The sequence below is a fragment of the Crocuta crocuta genome, unplaced genomic scaffold, assembly GCF_008692635.1.
Source record: "Crocuta crocuta isolate KB4526 unplaced genomic scaffold, BGI_CrCroc_1.0 scaffold506, whole genome shotgun sequence".
NCBI lineage: Eukaryota > Metazoa > Chordata > Mammalia > Carnivora > Hyaenidae > Crocuta > Crocuta crocuta.
This window is the reverse complement of record NW_027528991.1, coordinates 2,681,971-2,707,878: the sequence shown is the minus strand read 5'-3', so window position 1 is coordinate 2,707,878 and position 25,908 is coordinate 2,681,971. Positions and strand designations below refer to the sequence as shown.

Below are 25,908 nucleotides of genomic sequence, written 5' to 3'. Positions count from 1 at the left end.
GGGTACGATGGATGTAAAAAGAAAAAAATGTTCTAAGCCATTTTGAGATTCATTCATAAACTGTAGACAGTTGGGGATAAATTAAGATTTTTTTGTGCATGTTTCAAACCGACCCTGTATTTGCCCTGTAACGAGGATGAGGGTGATGTGGTTTTCCCGACTGGCTCTGCTCCCCCGGGGCCAGCTGTGACCTTTATGTGTCCTCCAACCACCATGGCCCCTGGCGGCCCCCACACGAGAGTAAAGTCGAGGCGCCCATTGCTTCGCCCTCCGGTGAAGAGCGGGATTTCTGCCGGCCAGCCTGAGGCGTGGCATCGTGGAGCAGGGAGGCTCTGAGCCACGAGGCTGCCCGAGTGCCAGCATCCCCGCCCTCCTACAAGTCCCTGGAACTCTCTAGAAACGGCCAGCATAGCCTGAGAACCAGGCGGAAAGGCCCACTTGAGTCCACGCACCGGGGGCGGGGGGGCTCCGCCTGGGTCCAGAGCAGTGACCGCAGCCCACAGAAGCCCACTGGGCCTGAAATCAGGCCCCGCGCAGGCTCCTGGGTGCAGCGAAGACTCCGTCCCCACACAAGACCTTTTAGCCTTCGAATTCATGGCAAAACATGGCCTCACGTGAGATGCTGTGTTGGTAAACGTGGCAACTTTTGTGCCTTTCTTTTGTCCAGACAAAAAAAAAAAAAACCCCACAAATAATAATTAAAAATGGTAACCACATTGACTACCATACGCGGCCTGACTCCCAGGGCTCGTCTGTTTCTCCATGCTGGGTTATTTATTTATTTATTTATTTAAATATAATTTACTGTCAAGTGGGCTGACATACGGTGTGTACGGTGTGCTCTTGGTTTCGGGGGTAGATTCCAGTGGTTCATCACTTACATACAACACCCAGTGCTCATCTCCGCAAGTACCCTCCTCAGTGCCCATCCCCCATTTCCCCTTTCCCTCCCCTCCCCCATCAACCCTCAGTTGGTTCTCAGTATTTAAGAGTCTCTTGTTTTCCTTCCTTCTTTTCTGTTTAAAACTATTGTTCTTTCCCCTTCCCTTGCTCCGTGCTCTTCTGTTAAGTTTCTCAAGTTCACAAATGAGTGAAAACATATGGTATCTGTCCTTCTCTGACTGACTGATCTCACTCAGAATAACACCCTCAAGGTCCATCCATGTTGCTACACAGGCCAGATTTCATTCTTTNGGATTATTTGTTTTTCAAGTGTTAAGTTTGTAAGTTCTTTATAGATTTTGGATTCTAACCCTTTATTTACTGGATTATTTAAAGACAGAGTGACATGGTTACTTAACTAATTTCTTGACCAGAGAATCTTTCCGTGGATGAATCTTCAGCCTGTTTCTCTCCCGCATTTACACTGCACAGGCATTAAAGATGATGAGAGGGGACAGGAACGTATTTCCTACCTTTTACATATCTACAGATAAGGGACCCCTCCGGGTGTTCATCTGTAGATAACGAACCCGGGTGCCTGCTGCCTACAGGTGCTGTTTACCTGAGGTCCAAGGCACGCCAGGAGGCTGGAGAAAGACAGTCGGGGAGGCGTCAGGGCGAGTCTTTTTCATTTTACTTTTTGTCACAGATCATGTACTGAGAAATAACCCGTGAACAGTGAATGCCCTAAGGACAACGAGTGGGACGGGCGGCGTCCCCAGTGCCCGTTACCATGGGCGGGGCACAGGCTTCTGAGTCCACAGCCTCCAAACCGTGGGACGGTGGGGAGTGGCCTCACTGCTCTGTGCCTGTGTCCCCGTTTGTAGATGAGGGTAAGGGTATGAGTGGGGCACCTGGAACATGTGCTTGTGATTTGCTTCATTCTCCCCCCTCCCCCCCCTGGAATTTGCAATCATCCAAATGTGAACCAAATGACATTAATGATTTTGCCTGGAAATAAATCTGTTCAAACTAAGGCATTAATTGAAGCTCAGTATCTGAGCAAGTCAATGTTTAAAAATATTTTTAATTTTATTTATTAGTGAGACAGAATGTAAGTACAGCAGGGGTGGGGGGGGTGGACAGAGGATCCAAAGCGGGTTCTGTGCGGACAGCAGTGAGCCCGACACGGGGCTCCAACTCATGAATCATGAGATCATGGCCTGAGCGGACGTTGGACACTCAGCTGACTGAGCCACCCAGGCGCCCAATGGTTTTACATTTGGGCGTGTTTATTTTGAGAGAGAGAGAGAGAGCGAGAGAGCACGAGGAGGGGAGGGACGGAGAGGGAGAGAGAGGGAGAGGGAGAGGGAGAGGGAGAGGGAGAGAATGCCAAACAGGATCCACACTGTCAGCACAGAGCCCGAAGTGGGGCCTGAACTCATGAACTGTGAGATCATGACCCAAGCAGAAATCAAGAGTCAGACGTTTAAGCAACTGAACCACCGGGCGCCCCAGCAAGTCAGCGTTTTAAAGGAGACACAGGCCAGTGTAAGAGAAAAGGAAATGAACACGACGGTGGCGAGGACAGCATTCTGAGGTGAAGCGCCGGGGCGGAGTCAGGCTGGACACTGGTTCAAACGCCTAATGTGTACGAGCGAACCGCGGGCGTTTCCATCCCGGCCTCCGCACCCGCCGCGCTCCCCAGCCACCTGCCGATGTTCTGAGCGATGCAGCCAGGGCTCTACTGCTTAAAGAGAGGGCCGGGGATTAGCAGAAGTGGGCCCGCCGGGCTGTCCGGCAAGCTCAGAAGGCGGCCAGGCCCACGGCCACGGGCACCCACCGACGGCCCCAACAGACACGTGGGAAATAACCACGACCGCCTGGACTTACAGAACCTGCCGAACAAAGGGATTTTGCCAGAATGATGTATTTTCCCCTTAGAATCAATGGGACAGAGTGAGGACGTATTTCCTTCCGAGCAGGGGCTGTGTCCCGCCTCCGGGCTTAGAAAGCTGACTTGCAGGGAAGATGGTTGAAAAATTAACCAGGTGTGAAAACAGCGGATGTCCTATACAGAACCTGACCGCAAAGACACCTGTCATGCAGGCAGCCCCTCTGTGCAGCGGAGGACGGCCCGGGTCAAGGACAGAGCGCCACTCGGGGCCCCGGGCTGCGGTGCGTCTGGGCCTCTCCGCGGGGACCCGCCCCTCCTGGCTACGAAGAACGTGGTGGCGGCTGCCGGAAGACAGCCTCCTCTCTCAGCCTATGGCAGTGAGCGTCCAGCCTTCCCCCCCCCAACTCAGGGACACCCCCCACCACCAGACGGACGGTCCTCACCTCTCCAGTTCTCGCGGAGGCAAGGGCTGAAGAGGCTGGTGCGGGGCTTGCGGGTTTAGTGCTCATGTCAACGGCACCACGAGGCAGGCGCTCTTGCTGACATCGCCCCATTTTAAGTAGGAGAACAGAGGGCGGGAGAGGCGCCCCAAGGTGACACAGCCAACAGAGGTCAAGCAGGACGAGCCCCAGGGCCCAGGTCTATGCCCCCCCCCACTGTATCGGGGTCCTCTCACCTGGGGGTGTGATGCGTTCTCATATCTACCCCCACCCTGACCCCCCGACTCAGAGCCTCGGGGCGGCCCCTGGCAGCAGCCTCCTGTGAAAGTCCCGCAGGCAATTCCAGTCCTAGCCAAGCTGGGGGAGCCCTGTTACTAACGTGGGTGACAGGCCCTGCACGCAGACTCGCTCGGCGAGGGCATGGGGGCCAGGCCGTCTCGTATGTGGGACTATGTTTACAGGCATCTGAGCCCAGTTCCCAAGGCATCAGCCTTTAGGTTCATGACGTGTGGAAATGTTGTATAAAACCGTTACTGTAACAACTCAGTGAATAATTGAGTAATGACTACACAGTTACGAAAGAAGCCCAACATTTGCAAAGGGTCCTTAAGCAACCAGGAGGCCAGCAGCACCCCAGGGGNGAAGAAGATGGGTGGGTGGCTGGGGGGGCTGCCAGCCTCTACACCCTCCTGCGGAATGGTTGACGTTTCCTTACACGTGATGTGCCACCTCGTTAAAGAAAGGGGTGCAGGCGCCCGGCAACGCCTCAGTCATTTAAAGATAAGCTAGAGCTGTCAGAGACTATTGTCCTTGCGGCAGGTTGTTTGGGATTGGACCGACGAGTTCTCTCCTGCACACGCGTGACAGTCATCCACGGTCTGGAGAAGCAATCTGTGCTTTTACAGTGATCTCTGTAAGCCCCCTGCCCCCTTTCCATGCTTCCCTTCTTCCGACGCTTTCGCTGTTCAAATTCCCTGCCTTTCTGCCTCTGGGGGGCTGTCTGTACCTTCCTCAGGTGCCGGAGGCGAGCAAGGGGAGCGTCACGGTCGCAGTGCATTCCTGGCCCCTCCGGCACATTCCGCGGAATTACTAATCAGCCTGCACACGGGGCCCAACACGAAGGTGGAGAGTCTGTGACGAACTCGGGCTGATGGGCTGCAGAGGTGTCGGAGCCCGAGCAAATTTAAACAATCCTCTGCCGTGAGCGAGGAGGCAGGGAGGCTCGCAGGGCTCAGGTTTCCTGCCGAGGCGAAGCCTGGCCAGCGGTGCCTGGAGACGCCCGGCCTCCTTCCCGCACATGCTCAGTCCACCTCACGTGAAACACTGCTTTTTAATCTTTCCATTTTGTCTTGAGGAAATAAATCCCAATTGCATTTCTGGAAAAAAAAAATCTATTCTGTAGTGATGGACGGTTATGGAAAGCTGAAGCAGTAAAGGATGTCAAATAATGTGTGGTTCGAAAGGCAGGTTTTAAAGGAGCAAATGACACGGGAAATTTGTCTACCTTTTTATGCTGATACGGCTTGTTCTCACCGTGTAAAAATGATTTTATGTGATCAGCCACGTCACTCTGGAATATTTTGCAAATGACTTTACATGACAAAAGTCACACGTGTTTCATTTTTGTTGAACACTTGAAATATAGACCATATAAGGTGCCAATAATCCTGTAACCGTGTTCATTCTGGCGTGTTTCCTAGCAGCGGGACAAGGTGTCCTATTTGCTTGTACACGCAGCTACCTGTGTCGATGGAGATGTCCAGGCATTGAACAATACTTCGATCATTCTGTGGACCCGCTTTGTATCCTGTCTAGTCCGTGTAACACTGTGTCGGGGGCCCTTTCTCAAGGACACTGGATTGGATCATGAACAAGTATGGAGACATGCGTCCGCGGAGGGTGAAATACCGAGCCAGGGTGCTTGGCCTGAGCTCGGAGGTCAAGGTTAACGCTGGCAGAGTGCAGGCTCAGCAGCTGGCTCAGCTCAACAGAGAGCAGCTTCGGGCTCCTTGACTTGACTTTGCTCTTCGAGAGCAGGTGCACAGTGCGGATCCCTGATGGCGGGGCCAATGTCACTCCTACTTCGTCCGCTTCTCTTCTTAGGGCAAGAGACAGTGAGGTCGTACTTGAGAAGCAGGAACAGTCACGAGTTAAGGAAAAGGCACCATTTAAGGTCAGTGCCGGGGAGGCTAACACGGACTCTGCTGATGGGGAGAAGGACGGCTGTGCGACCACCGGGAACAGTCTGCGGCTAAGGAGGAGCCACAGCGGCTCCTCGTCTAGGCTGTAGATCCGGGCTGCTCGGTGCTGCAGAGAGTCCGCCTCAATGCTTTGAGGATGAAAGAATGGTTTTAGCAAACGGCCCTGTTATTCAGCAATTCATTTTGAAAATGACAGCTTTATGGAGCTATAATCTATATACCATTCAATTCGCTCATTCCAAGTGTGCAAGTCAATCATTTTTGGAATATTCCGAGTTATGCACCCGTCACCAGTCAATCTGAAAACTTTTCCATCAGCCTGAAACACACCCACAGCCAATAACAGTCACCTCCTTTCTCCCCTCGGCCCCTGGCAGCTACTGGTTGGCTTTCTGTCCCTGAGGGGGAACCGCCTACCAGACGCTCTCAGATACACAGAATCGCACAATACAGGCAACTTTGCGGCTGGCTTCTCTCACTTGGCGTAAGGTCTGCAGGGCCGTCCACGTTGGGGCAGACGTCAGGCTTCGCTTCTCTCTGTTGCCAAATCAATGCCACTGTGTGGGTGTATCGCACTTGTGTACGCGTTAGTTGATGGGCGCTTTGGGCTTTTTCCCAAACATCTATTATTAGGTCTCGTGAATTAGCTAATGCGCCAGGAACACTCACGCAGGTGCTGGTGTTTACACACATCTTCTCTTTCTCTTGGTTACAGCACCGGAGAGGGGCGGTCAGGTCACAGGTGACTCTGCGTCTAGCCTTCTGAGCAGGTGAGAGGAGCTCCTTATTTGTAGACATCCATTTTTCGGTGATCCTGACCTCGCCAAAGCGAGCTCTGTTTCCCATACATTTTCAGCGTTTTGTCTTTGCTTGCTATACATCTTTTAAAGAACCATCTTTTAAATTACATCATTATGAGAATCTTGAACTATTTGGCCAGGTTCCATTGACCGTTTTAGAAATATGATTACAGCTACCAGAAAAAACATTCAGTATTAGGAGGACGGCTTAAATTATGGGGTTACTAAAACCGTTGAACAAAACACGCAAATGTCTGCAATAAGACAGAATGCTGCGATCAGAGAACCCAGATCAGAATTCCTGAGACGACTTGTTTAGGAAGTCACGTTCCAGGCTGTGCCCTTGAGGGACTGTGATTCAGGAGGTCTGGGCGGGGGGGCAGCCTGGGAGTATGTTTCTAACAACGTCCCCTCCCAAGCACGCACGGGTGAGCCCGAGACAGGCTCCAGTCTGGCCAAAGCGGGTGCCACTGCCCTGGGGTGACCGGGTCCCCTGGGTCCTGCCACCTGCTGCATGGTAATCCCCACCTAGTTATGCACTTCCTGTCCTATATTGTTGGTCATCTTACCTTGTTCACCAGGCAACAGGAAGTGACGTGAGTGCAGATAACAACACATTACCCTGAACGTACTCACTGAGGACATTGTCGTAAGACCTGAAGATTCAAGAGCTGCTTTCACATTTTTGAGTCTCATGGTCCCCAAAGGACTGGGAGCCCCCTGCCCTTGACAGACGCCTCCCCCTCCCTGCGAGAGAGCCCCCCACCCTGACAGTTTCCTGGCTGCACCCCTGGTCCTCGCCCGATAAACAGGCCAGCCCACAGAACTATTCAGACAGCCCCAGCGCATCCTCTGCGGGCACAGGGGCCACCCTGCCTTCGTGTTTCCACGCAGCCGCCGCCTCACGCCTGTCCGTGGTGGCTCTGTCCTGTACGGGCCCGTGCGGCCCAGCCTGGCATGCACACCCTCCTCCCCAGGGTGTTAGGAGGGTACGGGACCAATGAGGCAGTGCTGCACCTGCCCAGGGCCTGGCGCGGGTGCCTGGACACCTTCCACTGTTCAGGGGACGGGCCCCTCCTTCACCAGCAGCGTGAGTGGGAAGGGACCAGAGCGGGAGCAGGGGCTGGTTCGTACGTGCTGTGGGCCAGGAGCCCGGGAGCCAGCGACCCTGGAGGCAGTTTCGTTCTGCCCTGGTGTCTAGTGCTCACACCTCCCTGGCAGTCGGGGGTACAGAGCTCTGTTCCTAACACCCAGCCCCTGGGGCGTCACCCAGCCACGAACCGCATTTTGCTGGGAACTGAGCAATCCCGTGTGACTGAAGGCTCCAAAGGACTCGGGGCCCCCGGGCCGCCATGCAGCCTCTGCTTTCCTCCTCGATGTTCTTTTTCCCAAATGGCACGCTGCCGCAGAACATATGGGGGAGAACGGTATTTACGCAATATGGCTTTTCTCCCTGGAAATCGTGGAAATTTTGCAGGGAGATGTTAGATATTCAGGGAGACGTTTGTACTGTTTATCATCAGTTGGAGGGTAACGTGTCTGACACACTCCTTGAGAGGCAGCTCTGGAAACCACGCACTGCTAAGCAGAACGCGTATCCCGCAAAGAGCTGGCAGGGTATGGACATCCGCACGCAGAGTCCTACCTTTCAAGGTGGCTTTCTTGAGGACTTTCATTGCGTAGAGCTGTCCCGCGTCGGACCCTTTGGCCTTCCTCACCAGGAACACCTGACAGAGAGAACACACAACGCCCGAACTTGGTTGCACTTCAAACCCACTTTCCTTATTTGAATTGTCGCAGGGCTCTGCAAGGGAGTTTAGGGGAAAATCCAATAAAGTAAATATGCTATCGTGAAATTCTACATTTAAAATCTTCTCCAACATCAAAGCTGGACGAATTTCATCTAATTGACTGTAACTGCGGGATGAACAGCATTACATGTTTGTAGGAAGCAGCATTTGTTTTGGTATCACTTTCTCCTGAACACTTTCCATCAGGAAAAAAGACCAGTTGTTTAGGAAACCAAACAATATTCATGGGGCGCCTGGGTGGCTCAGTCGGTTGAGCCTCAGACTTCAGCTCAGGTCATGATCTCACGGTTGTGAGTTCGAGCCTCACGTCAGGCTCTGTGCTGACAGCTCAGAGCCTGGAGCCCGCTTCCCATTTTGTGTTTCCCTCTCTCTGCCTCTCTTCCACTGGTTTTCTCTCTCTCTCCCAAAATAAATAAGTAAACTTTAAAAAAAGAAAAACAATATTCATAAATTTTAAGGAAGATGATTTGTTTTATTCTAAACATCCCTTTGTAAATCCCCACCGTGAAGGCCGCCCTGATTACACAGAACAGTCTGATTCTTAAGATAAACTGGGTTCTCTTAATTTTGAACCTCTTATTTTGAGCTTTCTTCACCCAAATTTTAGCTCTGAGCAGCTTGGATTTACACGGAGAGTTAGTTTCTAAGTGGCTCTGGGTACACTCGTGTGCGGCCTTAATGACTTTGAAACACACCTTGAGGAGCGGCATCAAGGGAAACCAAAAAGGAAAGACAATCGTTTGAGGGGCTGAGCGAGCCTGGTGTCCTGACCAGTTAGTAAAATAAACACACACACCTCCCTGGGGCATCGGCGCCACGGGAGAGACTGCCACGCTGATGACACCTGCCACCCAGTGGATGCGCCACCACAAGGGTGACAGTGACTCAACCTTCCCCGAAATGCCTCCCCAGGAAGCCTCCAGAAGCAGGAGGGGTGGGGGTTGAGGGGGGGGGNGGGCGTGGTGTTGGGGTGGGGGCCGCGGTGTCACCTGCAGGGGACAGAGACCAGCACGAGGGGTCTGCTCTTTCCCAGCCTTGCCCTTGGGGGGACAGTGACGAGGAGGAAAGTGAGGGGCAGGAGCTCGGGGGCCGAGGGTCTGCCTTCCTCACGGGACACCACTCGGTGTCCCCTCCACTGGCCCCGGGAGACCCCAAGTCACCGCACTGGGATGCCGGTAACGGAGTCCTCACCGCCGTCCTCAGTTCACCGAGGGCCCTGGAGGCGATTCAGCGGCCTCCTGACCCGGCACAGCTCCCGCCCCGCTCCTTCCTGACCGCGGCCACGCTCGGGTCACAGTACCCTCCCCAGACCCGCATGGATCCGGGTCAATGCAAACATCCCTCCCCCCTCCCCTCCCCCACCCAGACAAAAATGAGGGCAACACGCTGGCCCCACTGGACGCTGCCTCCCGGAGTGAGGACAGTGAGAAGTAGGTAGCCCTTTCCTTTCAGATTTGGACTATTCTGTCACCTTCGGGGGACAGGGGACGTGTCTACATGTATGCACGTGTCCCACATGGCGGTGCTTGTTGGCGGGGTGAGGCAGCCTGTGGCGCAGACCCCCGGGGAGACAATCTGGGGTCTCTCCCTCAGCAGGCAGGGCTATACAAGCCACCTCCTGCAATTCCCACAGATGAGGGCTCTGCCGGGGACGAGCCTCCCTGCAGGCAGGTAGAAAAGACTGTTGCAGCAGTCAGCAGGGTGGGGTGTGCGGAGGAAACTTCGCTGTCTGACATCCTGAGTCCTCTGACTGCCATGTCTGCTCAGGCAGGAGGTCCCCCCAAGTCTCCAAGCCCCACCCCCGAGCTGGTGCGGGCCTGTGGGCGGAGGGGAGCCCCCCGGACACAGGGCTGTGTGCACAACCCAGTGGGCAGGTGGGAGAGGCTGGGGGCCCCCCAAGGGGCTGGGGCACCAGTGCCGGGCACACAGGAGAGATCTCCGAGCCCCAGAGGGCCTGGGGGCGGGGCCAGGTGTGTGGGGGGCAGGGAAGGGCTGCTGGCCAAACAGCTGTGACTCGAGCAGGGAGGGAGTGCGGCCCTCTGGGGCCAGAGCACCGCAGAGCGGGAGCCAGACGCTCGGGCTGCAGCCCCCCGTGACGGCGCCGGGGGCCACGGGGCCAGGGGGCGAGCCAGCCCGGTCCCGGTCCCAGAGTCACTGAGCAGGGACACTGCCTTGGTGCGCCGCAGCGGGGACAGTTAACCTGCTCCCTCCATCACAGGGAAGCCCGCTGCTCAGCCCCGAGATGAGCGTCCTGGTCACCAGACAAACAGTGACAGCAGCAAACCCTCCTCCACAGGGTGCGACTCTGGAAGCCATCTTTCCTGCCTCCCTTTTTGTTCCTTCCTCCCCCTCTTCCCGACAATAGTAGCGGGTGTGCCTGATGCACACGTGAACGTACGTGAGAGCACACGTGTGGACTCAGGGCCGTGGACCCCACTCCACTGCAGGCTTCACTGGAGGCCAAGCACACGTGGGCAGCCACAATTAAGGTGAGCTCAAAGACGTCAAACTCTGCATAAATATTGCTCATAAAACGTCCTTCTCGAGGCTCAGGCTTTACAAAAAAGGTGATGACTGAGAGTGATGGCCTATCTGTTATGAAGAGAGCTGTACTCAGGGGCGCCTGGGAGCCTCAGTCGGTTGAGCAAGGACTTCAGCTCAGGTCACGATCTCACGGTTTGTGAGCTGGAGCCCCTCCTAGGGCTCGGCGCTGCCAGGCCAGCGCCTGCTTGGGATTCTCTCTCCCTCTGCCCCTCCCCCTTGACTGCACATGTGCTCTTGCTCTCTTTCTCTCAAAATAAACAAACTTTAAAAAAAACAAAGAAGAGGGGCGCCTGGGGGGCTCAGTCGGTTGAGCATCCAGCTCAGGTCACGATCTCACAGTTCGTGGGTTCGAGCCCCGCGTCGGGCTCTGTGCTGACAGCTCGGAGCCTGGAGCTGCTTCCGATTCTGTGTCTCCCCCTCTCTCTGCCCCTCCCTGTTGGCACTCTCTCTCTCAGAAATAAATAAAAATAAAAGAGTTGTGCTTCTGTTTTTGAGAAGAACTGGAAGAGACTCAGCGCTCATGGAGCCCCTACTATGCGCCAGGCCCTGGGGTCACTACAGACAGCAGCAGGAGGGACCCTCTGGGCACCTAACAGGATAAACATGACCTTGAGAGGACAGATGGGCTCACCAGCCGCCGCTGCCTCTCCCGCCCACTGGCTGGCGCACGGCGTTTAGGACTCTACCCTTGGATGCAGTGAAATAGGTTCTCGAGAACTCCAGCAATTTCAGCAAATACGGTCGTCGAGCCTTCGCCTCTAGCCCAGTTGCGTGTTCTCCCCATTTCATTCCTGGAGCTGCCTTCTTCAGCGGCCCGGCGTGACACGCAAAGACATTATGAGGGGACACGTGATGACAGACGCTGCGCCGTCCTAACTCGCCCCAAATCTCCAGGGTCCGCCGTCATTGGCTAAACCACCCCCGACTCTCTCCGCAAACCTCTCGGAGCTGCGACCTCACAAGGGGGCTGCGAAGTCCTCCAAGTCAGGAGCCAACAGGTGGCGGCCGGGCCCTCTCAGGGGACGTTACGGTGACAAGGTCCTCAAAAGGAAGACACGTAAAGACCAATCCTACATGCTCCCAATTTAGTCATAGGAGGACAAGGACCTGCTTTGATCTGGCTTCAGCCCTTCTCCGAATGCGGGGATTGTGATCCTTTCCCCGAGTATCCTGAAGAAAGGAGTCTTTCCACATGGACCCCTGGTGCTTATCCATACGAGGGACCCCAGGCGAGGGGACGGGGAGGAGTCGCTTTCGGACTCGCGGGTGGCTTGGGTGCCTNTGGAGCTGCTTCCGATTCTGTGTCTCCCCCTCTCTCTGCCCCTCCCTGTTGGCACTCTCTCTCTCAGAAATAAATAAAAATAAAAGAGTTGTGCTTCTGTTTTTGAGAAGAACTGGAAGAGACTCAGCGCTCATGGAGCCCCTACTATGCGCCAGGCCCTGGGGTCACTACAGACAGCAGCAGGAGGGACCCTCTGGGCACCTAACAGGATAAACATGACCTTGAGAGGACAGATGGGCTCACCAGCCGCCGCTGCCTCTCCCGCCCACTGGCTGGCGCACGGCGTTTAGGACTCTACCCTTGGATGCAGTGAAATAGGTTCTCGAGAACTCCAGCAATTTCAGCAAATACGGTCGTCGAGCCTTCGCCTCTAGCCCAGTTGCGTGTTCTCCCCATTTCATTCCTGGAGCTGCCTTCTTCAGCGGCCCGGCGTGACACGCAAAGACATTATGAGGGGACACGTGATGACAGACGCTGCGCCGTCCTAACTCGCCCCAAATCTCCAGGGTCCGCCGTCATTGGCTAAACCACCCCCGACTCTCTCCGCAAACCTCTCGGAGCTGCGACCTCACAAGGGGGCTGCGAAGTCCTCCAAGTCAGGAGCCAACAGGTGGCGGCCGGGCCCTCTCAGGGGACGTTACGGTGACAAGGTCCTCAAAAGGAAGACACGTAAAGACCAATCCTACATGCTCCCAATTTAGTCATAGGAGGACAAGGACCTGCTTTGATCTGGCTTCAGCCCTTCTCCGAATGCGGGGATTGTGATCCTTTCCCCGAGTATCCTGAAGAAAGGAGTCTTTCCACATGGACCCCTGGTGCTTATCCATACGAGGGACCCCAGGCGAGGGGACGGGGAGGAGTCGCTTTCGGACTCGCGGGTGGCTTGGGTGCCTCTCCTTCCTGCAGACCTTCCGGGCACACCCGGACGCACGGCCGTGTCTCCCAGCCTTTCACTGCTCTCCTGGCCCCACGCTGAAATCGCCCTGTCTGAGGACAGGCCGCGTCTCCTGCCCGCGCACCAGCCTTCCCCTGCTCTCCGGACGCCCCTGAAATCATGAGGTCTTGACACGTCACCAATGANCTGAAGAAAGGAGTCTTTCCACATGGACCCCTGGTGCTTATCCATATGAGGGACCCCAGGTGAGGGGACGGGGAGGAGTCGCTTTCGGACTCGCGGGCGGCTTGGGTGCCTCTCCTTCCTGCAGACCTTCCGGGCACACCCGGACGCACGGCCGTGTCTCCCAGCCTTTCACTGCTTTCCTGGCCCCACGCTGAAATCGCCCTGTCTGAGGACAGGCCGCGTCTCCTGCCCGCGCACCAGCCTTCCCCTGCTCTCCGGACGCCCCTGAAATCATGAGGTCTTGACACGTCACCAATGACCAGAGACGGTCTCTGTTATTCCCAGCCGAGTGCTTCGGCAAACCACTTCCTACACTTTGCATGACTGACTCGGAGATGTGAGTGCACGCTGCCCTGCGTGGTCCCACACGGGGACCCGCCACCAGCAGACACTCATCCTCTGTCCGGGATGCACACGAGGAGGGCAGTGGCTGAGGGAGGACCCGTCAGGGCTCCCGCAGTGGGCGGGGTGGCAAAGGCACGTCGCGGTCCCCAGGAAGAGCCTGCGGTTGGAAGGTGGGCATCGCTGCCAAGGGGCAGAGACTGCACTTTATTCCTTGCTGCATCCCAGCATCTGCAATCCCTTCACGGGGGGAAAGAAAGAATGACAGGACCCAGTAACAGGTGACTGTGACCTGGGGACACCGGACTCCAGATTCACTCTGGCTCTTTGCTCTTGGGAGCAGAGGGGAGAAGGGAAATCTAACGCGAGCTTTCTGGATGAAGATGTTCCGTTCTGCTCTTCTTTTCTCTTCTGGAGGGCAGATGCCAGAGGACCTCTGCACACGGACATAGGGTGCTTAGGGACGAAGAATACAATCATACGGGGTGTGAGGACACACGGCTCCTCCCCCCTCGTCATTAGTTTTGCTTCTCTGAAAATTCCTAACAGGCAGCCCTGTGTGGCTCTTGAGCTGATGTTGGCACCTCCGAGGGGTGTGGAGTCCTGGCCCATGTGTCTGGCACCCCTCGCCCCCCGGGAACCCTGGACTTCACCCCAGGGCCCCGCGGACTTGGCCCGACACACAGTCGTGGCTGAGCTGTGAACTACGTCGTTGGCGAAGGTTAAGACACGCGTACGAGTGACTACCGCCTCTTTTATTCCTCTGGCCCGCGTGGCCCCCATCTATCGCGGCCCAAGTGAACGTAAGTGCACAGGCGTGTAGAAGGCATGGAGCATGACACAGATAGTCACTCTGGGGATTCCACCATTATTTCATGTGTAGTCTGACAAAGAACTTTTTTAAAGCAAACTTTTAATTCAAAATGTGAAATTTGGTGGGAATTGGACAAAGCCTTTTAGCCTCTCATGTTTAACCCCCGAGTCCCCCAGGAGGGCATTCTCAAGGGTATGTTTTGTCCAGTCACGTTTCTGAACGGCCCCCAGAGCCCCAGACCTGTGGGGCTCAGAAGCACGGTCTGTCCATGCTGTGACCAAGCACCTTGAGCTGGGGGTGCTGGGCGCGTCCACGGCGAAGGAAGAGGGACTCAGTCACACGCAGCAGCACCCCCCCGCCCGGGGCCCCACACTGCACACGAGACCACTCAGCTGATCGTGTCCTCCACGGACTGAATCTGTTCTCAGGAAACAGACGTGGGGAATGTGTGTGTTTGCTCCTCTCTGTTCCAAAATCATAGCTCTCAGAGAGAGAGAGTTCTACCACTCTCTTTTTTTCTGACATTTCTAATTAATGACAAACACTTCATTACCGCGTGACGAGGCTCTGCCTTACGCTTTCAGTAACGCTTCTTATACTGTGAGAGACGGAAATCTTCGCTCCCTCCTTCCAAAAATAACTTAGGAACCGTATTAAGTAGCTGTTTTTGTAGGACACGAAATTTTGAATACAGGTAATGCTGTACGCTTCAAAACTAGTGTGGTTTTACCTACATCAGATGTGTCCCTTACCATGTCACCATACGAAAGTGAAAAAGAAGAAAGAAAAAGACGTTCCACCTGATAAGCAGGCCAAAAGATCAATTCTGCAATCACCAATTTCACGGTCTGTAAGAGACCTTCCAGAACACCATTAACACACTGTTAATCCAACACTGAATCACCAGCACCAGGCCTCGTCTCGGCACAAAGTCCCACGAAGAATGGAGATTGGGTGAGTGTCCGTCCACACGCCAGGCCGTGGTGTTGCTTGCCCCTGGGAAAGGTCGGCCTTCGTGTTTCTCTCAGCCCCCAATATGCCCGCAATCATGCCGTCAGAGTCTGTAGATTTCTAAGTTCCTCCCCGTACACAGACCACTCAGCACTGCATGGGAAGGACTCATGTGTCATTGTGACGGAAGAGTCACGGCGTTCTGCCGTTTGAGGCCCAGCCGCTTCTCACGTCCCCGGAGTGATCAGCTGTCACTGCACTTGGAAGGTAAGAAAGGGCACAATTCTTCACACAGATACAGCTTAGCAAGCGCGACGGGATTCTAGTCGTCTTCAATCCGTACAATAATCACAGACGTGTCATCCCCATTTTGTAGACAAGGAAACTGAGGCTCGGAGAGAGAATAATTGCGCGGCAGGGGCAGAGGGTAAGGAGAGGGGCCCAAGGGCAAGGCTGGCCTTCCTGACTCCTGAGGGCCAGTCACGTGCCAGCCCTGAAGGGCACGGCTTTCTTCTTTCTTGGTGAGTGTGCGCTTTCGGAGAGGCACTGTCATGATGAGCCGGGTATCCAGGGTCGTCCCAGGGGAGGGGGCCGTGGGGGTGTCCTCGAGGGTCCGTGCTGTCCTGGCTTGCACAGCCACACACTACTGGATTGGAGCCGTGCGGGGTGAGTTCACGGTCCTGCGTGCGTGCGGGCCATCGTCACCCCCAGTCCCTGTCCCATGTGCGTGCAGACCGCCGTCACCCTGGTCCCTGTGTGTGAGTGCAGGCCGCCGTCACCCCGGTCCCACGTGCTTGTGGTTCGCCGTCACCCCAGTCCCCATGCATGCGGGCCGCTGTCACCCCCAGTCCCTGTCCCTCGTGCGTGCAGACCGCCGTCACCCTGGTCCCTGTGCGTGCGCGCGGGCCGCCGTCACCACGGGGCCCTGCACGGGGGGCACCGCCTGCGAGCCTCACTCCCTCGGCCTCAGGGCCGCGAGTCCGTGTCCAGGAGGCCGTCTGCCATCACGCCCGCCCCTCCCCCACCAGCCCCGTGCTTCCGCCACGTGCGTGAGCCTCACTCGGAGGGACGCACGCCCCAGCTTACCTTTCCGTAGGATCCTTGTCCAAGGACCTTCAGCAGTTCAAACTGGGAAGGGTCGGCCTTTTCAAACCCTTCCTTCACATGGTGGCTGATGTCAATTTCCTTGACGGTGCCTTCCTCCTGCAAGAGAGCAGTGACACGCGATGAAAACACCAGCGTCGGGCCCCCGAACATCTGCTAACTTCCCAGCTCCCTAAAGCATCTACATATTCTAGACATGGTGCTGTCAGGCCGCTGGGGCTGCTGGGTAAGCGTCGGGTCCTGATCTCATGCTTCCTGAGTTTGAGCCCCGAGTCGGGCTCTGTGCTGACAGCCTGGGGCCTGCTTGGGATTCTCTGCCTCCCCCTCTCCCTTCTCTCCCTGCCTCTCTCTCTTCCTCTCTCCCTCCCTCTCTCTGCCCCTCCCCTGCTCATGCTCTCTCTCTCTCTCTCTCTCAAAAATAAACATTAAAAAATATTTTTTTAATTTAAAAAGACCCAGTACTATCAGCAAGAGAGCATGCTGCACCTAGTCCAGGCTGCGCTAGAAACGGAAGCTCTGGAATGTTTACAAAGTGGAGAGAAGGGCGACCCCACAGCCTTCTGTGCTGCCTCCAGGAGGTGCAGACCAGAGCAGGTACCCTCTGCAGGGGCGGGTAGGTGAGGGGAGAGCACTCCCCCGGGAGCTCCCATAGCATCTGACTCTGGGCTGCCAGCAGGCTGGGGTCTCTGTTACCAGTAAGCCTACTGGGCCCTGAACCAATGAAAACACGCATCTCGCTGCGGAGACACCGGCGCAGGGAGGGCTTTGTGCCTGTTGCTAACGGGACGTAAGAATCACCGAAACCATGAACTCAAAGAGCCAGAAGGCCCCTCTGCGCAGACAGGCCGGGCCGGGCAGGTTCCTGGCTCCCGCCCTGGCCCACGCTGGGGTAGCCGGCCTCTGACCAGGCCCGGGCACCGCGTGAGCAGCGGGGTGGCGGGGTCTCCCCTGCTCGTCACACCCCCTGCACACGCCTCGACCCGCGTGTCTGTTCTCACTGGCATGTGTGTGCAGATGTGAGATGCAGTGACGGCCAGACGCATCCGCCCAATCGATTCCTCGGCAAACTACTTGTACAGAAAGTTCCCTCTCCATCGAAGGGGCTAAACCTACACTGAGCCACTAAGTCGAGCGGCACCACATCCAGCGGGTCCTTCGGGCACTCGCTGGAATCGAGACAAAACAAGGAGGGCTTTCTTTAGGGATAAATCTTCAACCGCAGAGGAGGGCGGGGAGATAAGGGGAAACGCTGGGTGGAATGTCGAGCCGGCAGGTTGAGGCTCTGAAATTTCAGGAGCGGGACACAGGCCACCTGAGAGGGGGGAGACGTGCCCGCCGCCCGAGACCTGGCGTCCAGCCCGGTGACCTGCAGCGCTGGGAGCACAGGTGTACTTGACCCGATGCTCCTCAGGACGCAGGATTTCCAGAGGGACGGAGCCTGTGCTAACCCGGGGGCCCACGGCTCTCATCATCCTGGAGTGCTGGGCTCCCTCCCCTCCCTCCCTCCTTCCCCCCTTCCTTCCTCTTTCTCTCTTTCTTCCTGTCTCTCTCTTTTTCTTTCCTTCCTTCCTTCCTTCCCTGACAGTGACAGCACGAGTGGGGAGGGGTAGAGAAAGAACCCCAAGCAGGCTCCACGCTGTCAGCACAGAGCGCTGTGTGGGGCCTGATTTCTCCAAGTGAGAGGTCATGACCAGAGTGGAAACCAAGAGCCCATCGCTCAACTGATGGAACCGCCAGGTGCCCGCGTTTCTTTCTGACCCAAGGAAGGGCCTCGGCGTGGAGGACAGTCCCTGCAGCTCACACACGGGGGCACCAGGCGAGGACGGGCCCCCCGGCGCGGTGTGACCGCACAGCAGCACCAGGTGAGGAGACACGGGGGACGCGTGAGGGTGCAGCAGAGCCGACCCCAACTCCCTTCCGCCCAGGCCCTTGCCTCCTACCCCGCCCGCCCCTACTTCTGCTTACGGAGGTAAGTGAACTTTTCCCTCTGTCTTTCACGCTCCACCCCAACACCGTGCCGTCGGTCTTCACCTGCACTGCCTGTTGTCCCCTTCAATTACTGTCCCTTCCATCCTTCTGACAGGCTCATGTCTGCACCCTTTTTACAAATCACGGTCCACACAGATCGGACTCCCCGATGGCTGTGATTCTGAACAGTGACAGACAGCGGCCGGAGCGGCATTTCTGTGGGGCCTGGAGGCCCACGGCCACCCACACGCAGCCGGCTCTGGGCTCCCAAGTCCTAGCACCCACCACCCACCACCTGCGGGCTCCGTCCACCCCTGAGGTCCGGGCGTGAGGCTGGAGGTGTGAGGCGCTGGCGTCTGATGGCTGTGTTTGAGGTGAAGGCTCCTAACACGGCTTCACAGGCCCTTTCTACCTCATCCCAAGAGTGGCCTTTGATGATGTGCTTTCTAAGCAGTCATCTCCGGCGCGAGACGAGGAAGTCGCTATCAGTGGACTTCACTGAGTTTATTCAGATGCATCGAGGGGTCTCCCAAGAGCCGCAAAACTGGGTATGGATGGAAAACGTGTGCCGTTAGGTCCTGCTGCAGAGAAGCTTCTTCGGGGAGTGGCCAGCCTGCTGTGGGGGTGGTACGTGTGCATAGCGGGGACTGAGTAAACCGTTATTCCTTAGGACAAGTTTAAACTCAGCACCAAGTTAAAAAAAAATAAAATAAAATAAACTCAGCACCAAGTAGAAGCCCACAGAGGTGCAGCACAACACTGAGCCGCACACTGGGTGCGCACTGATCGCGGCATCACGCTGTTTCTCTGCCTTGTCCACGGGACAGACTCAGAACATTCTCATTTTGGATTTGACATGCATCACATGAAAGAGGATGTACTGAGAGAGACGAGAAAACCGAGAATATAGGCTTTAAAGTCCCAACGTAAAGCCAACATGATGCTAACCCACGTGACTGGTACAGCTGAGCTGTTAGTCATGCCCCACTGAGATCTACGGGGACGAGCTTGACCCTTTCTCCGACAAAGGGAAAGTCAATCTGAATATCACCTTCTCCAAGACTTAATGATTCACATATTCCTTTTTTTTAAGTGTGCTTATTTATATAAGTAATCGCTACACCCAACGTGGGGCTTGAACTCGTGACCCTGAGATCAAGAGTCACATGATCTTCTGACCGAGCCAGCCAGGAGTCCCCATTATTTATTTATTCCTGACTCGATATCCTAGGTTTTGTTTTGTTTTGTTTTGTTCTGAAGTCAACATCTTGTAAATGTTTGGCAGATACCTGTTATCAGGACAAGTTGTCAAAACCTCGTGTTCCTGACAGAGCAAAATGAGGAAGTGCTGACCCAAATGAGGGTCGGCAACTCTGTGCGGGCAGGACTCTTTGCTCACACGAGGCTGTTTTCTGTTCCCAGTCCTCTGTAACTCCAGTCTGTGAAAAGCCCTGGGTCCCCTGCAGACAACTGTGCACTAAGCTTGTCCAGGACGCACTGAGCGTCCTGGGCTGACAGCGACAGCCCTTCCGCACGGGTGACCACGGCCCCCACCAGGGACAGACTCATGGCTGGACTGCAGAGTGAGAGGCAGAAGGCAAATCTACAAGTATCATTATGGGGGGTTCACTTATTTTTCTCATCAAAAGAAGACCTGAGGTGTGGAATCAAAGGTCCTCTAGAACCGTCAATAAGAAGTCACTCACATCCAAAGCCAGTGGTCAGATGGCACATTCAAACCTTCAAAAGGGCCAAGGAGATTCTCCAAGACAATGTGAATGGTCAACATCTCCATGAAGATGATGTCTTTTTTTAAGATTTTTTTTTATTTTTAAGTAATCTCTACACACAACATGGGGCTCAAACTCACAACCCCGAGTCATAGGCTCTACCGTCTGAGCCAGCCAGGCACCGTGTCTTTCTTGATACGCGCGGAAGATCATCACTGGAAGTTTGTCCTTGGGAACATTTAGGTCAAAGGCACAAATTGTAATTAAAGTATAGATTCTCTTGCTCTCACTGATGAAACAGACCTAAAAAGTAACTCAAGGGTGAATATCGAACTGGTGGGCAAAACCCATGGGCTGTAGTAATTCAATGGCTCAGACGGGCACTGCGGCTCTGGGGGCCGCCTAGCACAGCGTAGCACAGCGTGTTCTCCCGTGGGGTGAGCACAGGAAGGAGCGAGCATGGGGACAGGCTGACAGGGGCCTCTAAGCAAACCTGGGTAGAGAAAGGCAGCTTGGTTTCCGCAAAGAATAAGTAGCTTAAGTAACAGATTTTTTAATGTCCAACGTATACATGGCAATAGCTATTAAAACTGATTGCACTGATTGGGAAATGTCCCACACTCCCTGCCCTTCCTCTGGAAGCAGACATGCCGAGCGGCCCATTTGGGCAGGGACACGTATGTGATCCGCGCGAGGGCAGGCAAAGCAGGGCCCATAGGGTGCAGGGAAGAATGACTTATTCAAACTGGTAACATTCTTCCCATCTGAATGGAATAATTTGCAAAAGGATCCTAAGAGGCCACTTGCAGGGGGGAGAATAATGGGAGCTCCATTTACCAGGTGGGCAATTACACGGGGCGAGGTCATGTTTTGGGGAAAATAGTAATCGTGCCCTAGAAAGAATTGTATATTGTGGTAGAGAGTAATCGGCCGCAAGGCAGGAAAGGATCTAAACAGCCACTAAATCCATGTTTTAGAGAAAGAAATGCGAACAGAAAATACCGTGAGTAGAAAAGCACTGGTCTTACGTGCAGATTAGCGGGCACTGAGCAGAAACTCTTCTTTTATTCCAGACACAAAGTCCGTGGTCTGTCCAGAGGCACCTTCATACCTCCTGACCCAGCAGTCTTAGTTTTCAGGCTTTATAAATAAAAAGTTGCATACAGAAAGCTGTTTGCTGCCATTTTTTAAAATATAAGAATGAATAAATGGGAAACAATTTCAATGTCTGCGTTAAAAGACACATCCACCACATAAAATTTTATGCAGGCATTAAAGGCGACTGTGCCATTCACAATTGCTCCCAGAATAATGGAATTCTTAGGTCAAGACTAACAAAACGCATACGGCAGCCGTGCTGAAACTGCAGAATCCTACTGAAGGAGATGCTACCAAAGAAATGCCAAGTAAACGGAGAGACATACCATGTCCCCAGACTGGGAAACTCAACAAAGTGAAGGGTTTAATTCTCCAAAAATCAATCTGTAGGTAGAATGCAGTTCTTATCAAAATCTAAGCAAGGCTTTTTGTAGATATAGACAAGCTTAGTCTAAAATTTATTTTTTAATGTTTTTATTTATTTTTAAGAGAGAGGGAGAGCATGCGCAAGGAGGGGAGAGGCATAGAGAGGAAGACAGAGGGTCTGAAGCAGGCTCCGTGCTGACAGCAGAGAGCATGAGGTGGGACTCAAGCTCATGAACCGTGAGATCGTGACTTGAGCCAAAGTTGGACACTCAATTGACTGAGCCACCCGGGAGTCCCAAACTTAGTCTGAAATTTAAATGGAAATGCAGAAAAACAGAAACAGCTAAATGCAACTTTGAAAAAGAATTACAAAGGGAGTGGAATCGCTCTATGGACGAGAAGGCTTACAACACAGCTGACATGATCAGGAGAGTGGGCTGGTGGAAGCACAGCCTCACGGACCAGTGGAGCGGAGGAGGGAGCTCTGGAAGAGACCCATCCAGTGACAACCAACTGCTTTTTGACAGCGATTAAAAGCTAATTCACTGGAAAAAGGAGGATCTTTGCAACAAACAGCACTGGAGGAACGGATCTCCAAGGGGGAAAAAAAGAAAAAAGCAATGTGATCTCAATCCCATGCTTCATACACCTGTTAACTGGAAATGGATCAGAGATTTAAATGATTATAAAACTTTTAGTAGGAAAGCTTCAGGACCTACAGCTAGGGGCAAAAATTTTAGATGTGATGTCAAAAGCATGATCCATAAAAGGAAAAATTGATAATTTGAACTTAATAAAAAAATATTCTTTTTTAGAGAGAGAGAGAGAGAGAGAGAGTACACACACATGTACAAGAGCACAGGCAGGGGAGGGGCAGATGGAGAGAGAGAAAATCTTCAGCAGGCTCCATGCCCAGTGTGGAGCCCAACAGGGGGGCTTAATTTCACAATAAACTTAATCAAAACTTAAAACTTTTGCTCTCAAAGACTATGCTGAGAAGATGAAAAGAGGACCTATAGACTGAGAGATGATACTTGCAAACCACTCTTCCAGCAAAGATCTGTGTCTATAGCATAAAGTATTCTTGGGGCGCCTGGGTGGCTCCATCAGTATGAGCCTCTGACTCTTGATTTTGGCTCAAGTCATGATCTCACGGTTGTGGGATCGAGCCCCACATCAGGCTCTGAGATGACAGCACGAAGCTTGCTTGGGATTCTCTGTCTCCCTCTCTCTCTGACCCCCACCCCACTTAGAGTATGCTTGTGCATACTCTCTGTCAAAATAAATACATAAATAGACATTTTAAAAAAGGGCAAAAAAGAACTCTCAAAACTCAACAGTAAAATAAAACAAACCATCCGGAAAGAAAAGGGCAGAAGAGTTAGTTGTTTCACAAAAGAAGGCACACCTATGGCAAAGAACCACATGGAAATATATTCAACATCATGAGCCGTTAGAGGAATGTAAAACCACGAGAACCTATCACTTACCACCGATCAGTGACTAAAATAAAAAAAAGCGATAACATCAAATGCTGGCAAGGATGCAGAGAAACTGGATCTCTCATACATGGCTGGTGGGGATGTAAACTGGTACAGCCTGGAAAAAGAGTCTGGTAGTTTCTTATAAAAAGAAGCATTTAGTGTCCAACCCAGCAGTTGCATGCTGGGCCATGACCCCAGAGGAAAGGAGACTCTGGTCCTATACAAATCTTCATTGGTGGCACTCAACCTGAAACAACCCAGATGTCTTTCAGTGGGCAAATGGTTAAGCAGGCTGAGATACATCATCCCACAGCAACAAAACAGAACAAACTATTGATAAACACAAGTTGAATGAATCACCAGAGAATTATGTCGAGTGAAAAAGGCCGATCTTCAAAGATCGCATTCATACAATTTCATTTGTATGTCATTCTTGAAATGACAAAACTATAGAGAAAGAATGTATTCATTATTGCCGGAGGTAGGGGATGGTGGAGAGGGGTGTGTGTGTGTGTTTGTGTGTGTGTGTGTGTGTGTGTCCACAATAGAGTTGCAGGAGGGATCTTTGTGGACATGAAACAATTCCGTGTCTTGACTGTGGTGGTGGTTACATAAATCTACCTATGTGATGACACTGGACAGAGCTACACACACAGACACATATGCACATGTCAAACTGATGACATCTCTGTAAGGTCTGTTGATTACACCCAAGACCAAATTCCTAGTTGTTTACGTCTACGGCCATACCACCCTGAACGCGCCCGATCTCGTCTGATCTCAAATTCCTAGCTGTTCACTGCAGCATTGTTACATAAGGTAATGCCAGCAAGGAAAACTGGGTAAAGGGCAGATAGGAGTTCTGTGCTAGGTTTGGTAACTTCCTGCAACTCTACAATTATTTCAGAGTAAAAAAAAACCTTATAAAGTGATTTTGAAGTCCATTTGGCAAGGCTGAAAGAGGTTACTATAAGATTTTACATGAAAGGAGGCAGTGTGTAAATTTTATGTACATGATGGTTACCACGACATTGAAAAGATATGTAGGAAAAATGTTTGTGGGAAATAATCCGAGATATTAATGGTGATGGTGCTGGAGGAATAGAAATGATTAATTTTCTTCCCACTGCTTTCTAAATTTTTTATACAGAAATATAAAAATGATCAAGACGACCCAGCCTTCTATATAAGGAAATTTAAAACCAGTAAAGTCACCTCACTACCCGTCAGTGTGAGATTCCCATGTTCACCCACTGCTGCCCTATCTATCGGCAACACTGAGACACTATGGGAAGTGCAGGCAAANACCAGTAAAGTCACCTCACTACCCGTCAGTGTGAGATTCCCATGTTCACCCACTGCTGCCCTATCGGCAACACTGAGACACTATGGGGAAGTGCAGGCAAGATTAACCGTGAGCTAATGAAGCAAATAAAATCCCGCTGCAACAAAACAAAACTGAAGCCAAGGTTAAATATATGGATGCCATCCCAGGATGTGAAGAATTAGCCTACCATTTGGTGAAAAAGAAAGGGTCAATATTTTTAAAGGTATTACAATTTTTATACTCAACATGCAAGGCCCGCCTTATGGATTAGCACCGAATCCCCCATCAGGGTGCACGGTAAACAGAGGCAGGCGCAATATGGGGACCGACACATTCTTGCCCACCTGGCAGGTGGCCAGTGAATTCACAGATTATTTTCTGGGACATGGGGTACTTGGGGGTGGGTGGTAGGAATTTATGGGAAAACTGACAAACAAAATGTGGTCTGAAAAGTGAGATTAGAGATGAATGTCTGTCGTAGTGAGTCAGACAACCGTGTGGAGTGTGATAAATTTCTCCTAAATAGGTTTGTAGATATAAATATGAAGAGTTTACATTTTTTCCCTGAGGAGTCATGAGTGGTAATCCAAGCGACGACATGCGTCATGTTGGATTCCCACTCCCTGCATCTCTAAGGGACGGCACCCCCGTACCAGGCCAAAGCACGATTCGGTACTTGGGGCAATGGAGAAGGATCATTTCTGCCAATACTCGGGCCTCGGTATTTTTCCAGTTTCCTGCCAAAAGTAGATCGTCCCCACATCTCCATGGAGAGGACCGCTATCGGGCTATCAGAGTCTCGGAACACAGGCGTCATGTAACAGGTCTGCTGTATACACGATTTTCCTATCTCCATGACTCTCACAAATAGAATCCAGGCAGAAAACGATCACGAACTTCAGAATGAACTTTAAACAATTTCAGTGGTAATGTGCAGATTATTTTCTACCGGTTTCCGAAACTGTTGAAGACATGAAACTAAGAAGTTAGCTGACTACTGATTCCCCTTTTGGTTTCTATACCATCTTAGTTGTCATTTTAAAAGATTACAAAAGCGGGGCTCCTGAGTGGCTCATTGGTGAAGTGTCTGACCTTGATTTTAGCTCCGGTCATGATCTCCTAGTTCATGGCTTCAAGCCCCAAGTCAGGGTGTATCGCTTAGGATTCTCTCTCTCCCTTTCTCTCCGCCTCCCTCTCTCTCTGCCCCTCTCCTGCTTACACACGTGCTCTCTCTCTCTCAAAAATAAATAAAAGCTAAAAATAAATAAAATATAAAAATTAAATAAAACAAAAAGTAATAAATTAAAAACATTTTATTTTAAAGTTTTCACGCACCCCTCCCAAAAAAAGGGGGCGCCTGGGTGGCTCAGTCGGTTAAGTGTCCGACTTCGGCTCAGGTCATGATCTCACAGTTTGTGGGTTTGAGCCCCGCGTCGGGCTCTGTGCTGACAGCTCAGAGCCTGGAGCCTGCTTCCGATTCTGTGTCTCCCTCTCTCTCTGACCCTCCTCTGCTCACGCTGCCTGTCTCTCTCTCAGAAATAAATAAAACATAAGTTAATTTAAAAAAATAAAGTTTTCAGGCACCCCACTGGCACGCCCACGTCCCACTGCGCCTTGGCCCCCGTGGGTCTAGAACTGGGAGACCCAGGCCCAAGATGGTGGAATCAAATGGAATTAAGCGAACTGGAAATCTAGACTTGCATTCGTTTTTGCCAATATAAGCAATAAACTGCAGATTCCGAAGAGT

The 25,908-nt window shown here is 52.9% G+C and overlaps 1 protein-coding gene across 1 annotated transcript in view; it reads right to left on the bottom strand.

Moving 5' to 3' along the window:
- Positions 1-25,908, bottom strand: part of RPS6KA2 (ribosomal protein S6 kinase A2) — a 151,428-nt gene that overhangs the window by 64,216 nt on the left and 61,304 nt on the right. The window contains exons 2-3 of the mRNA XM_077757413.1: positions 16,171-16,287; positions 7,866-7,947 (exon numbers count right to left, since the gene is read on the bottom strand). Of these exons, the coding sequence (XP_077613539.1) occupies positions 7,866-7,947; positions 16,171-16,287 (199 nt within the window). The remainder of the gene's footprint in view (positions 1-7,865; positions 7,948-16,170; positions 16,288-25,908) is intronic.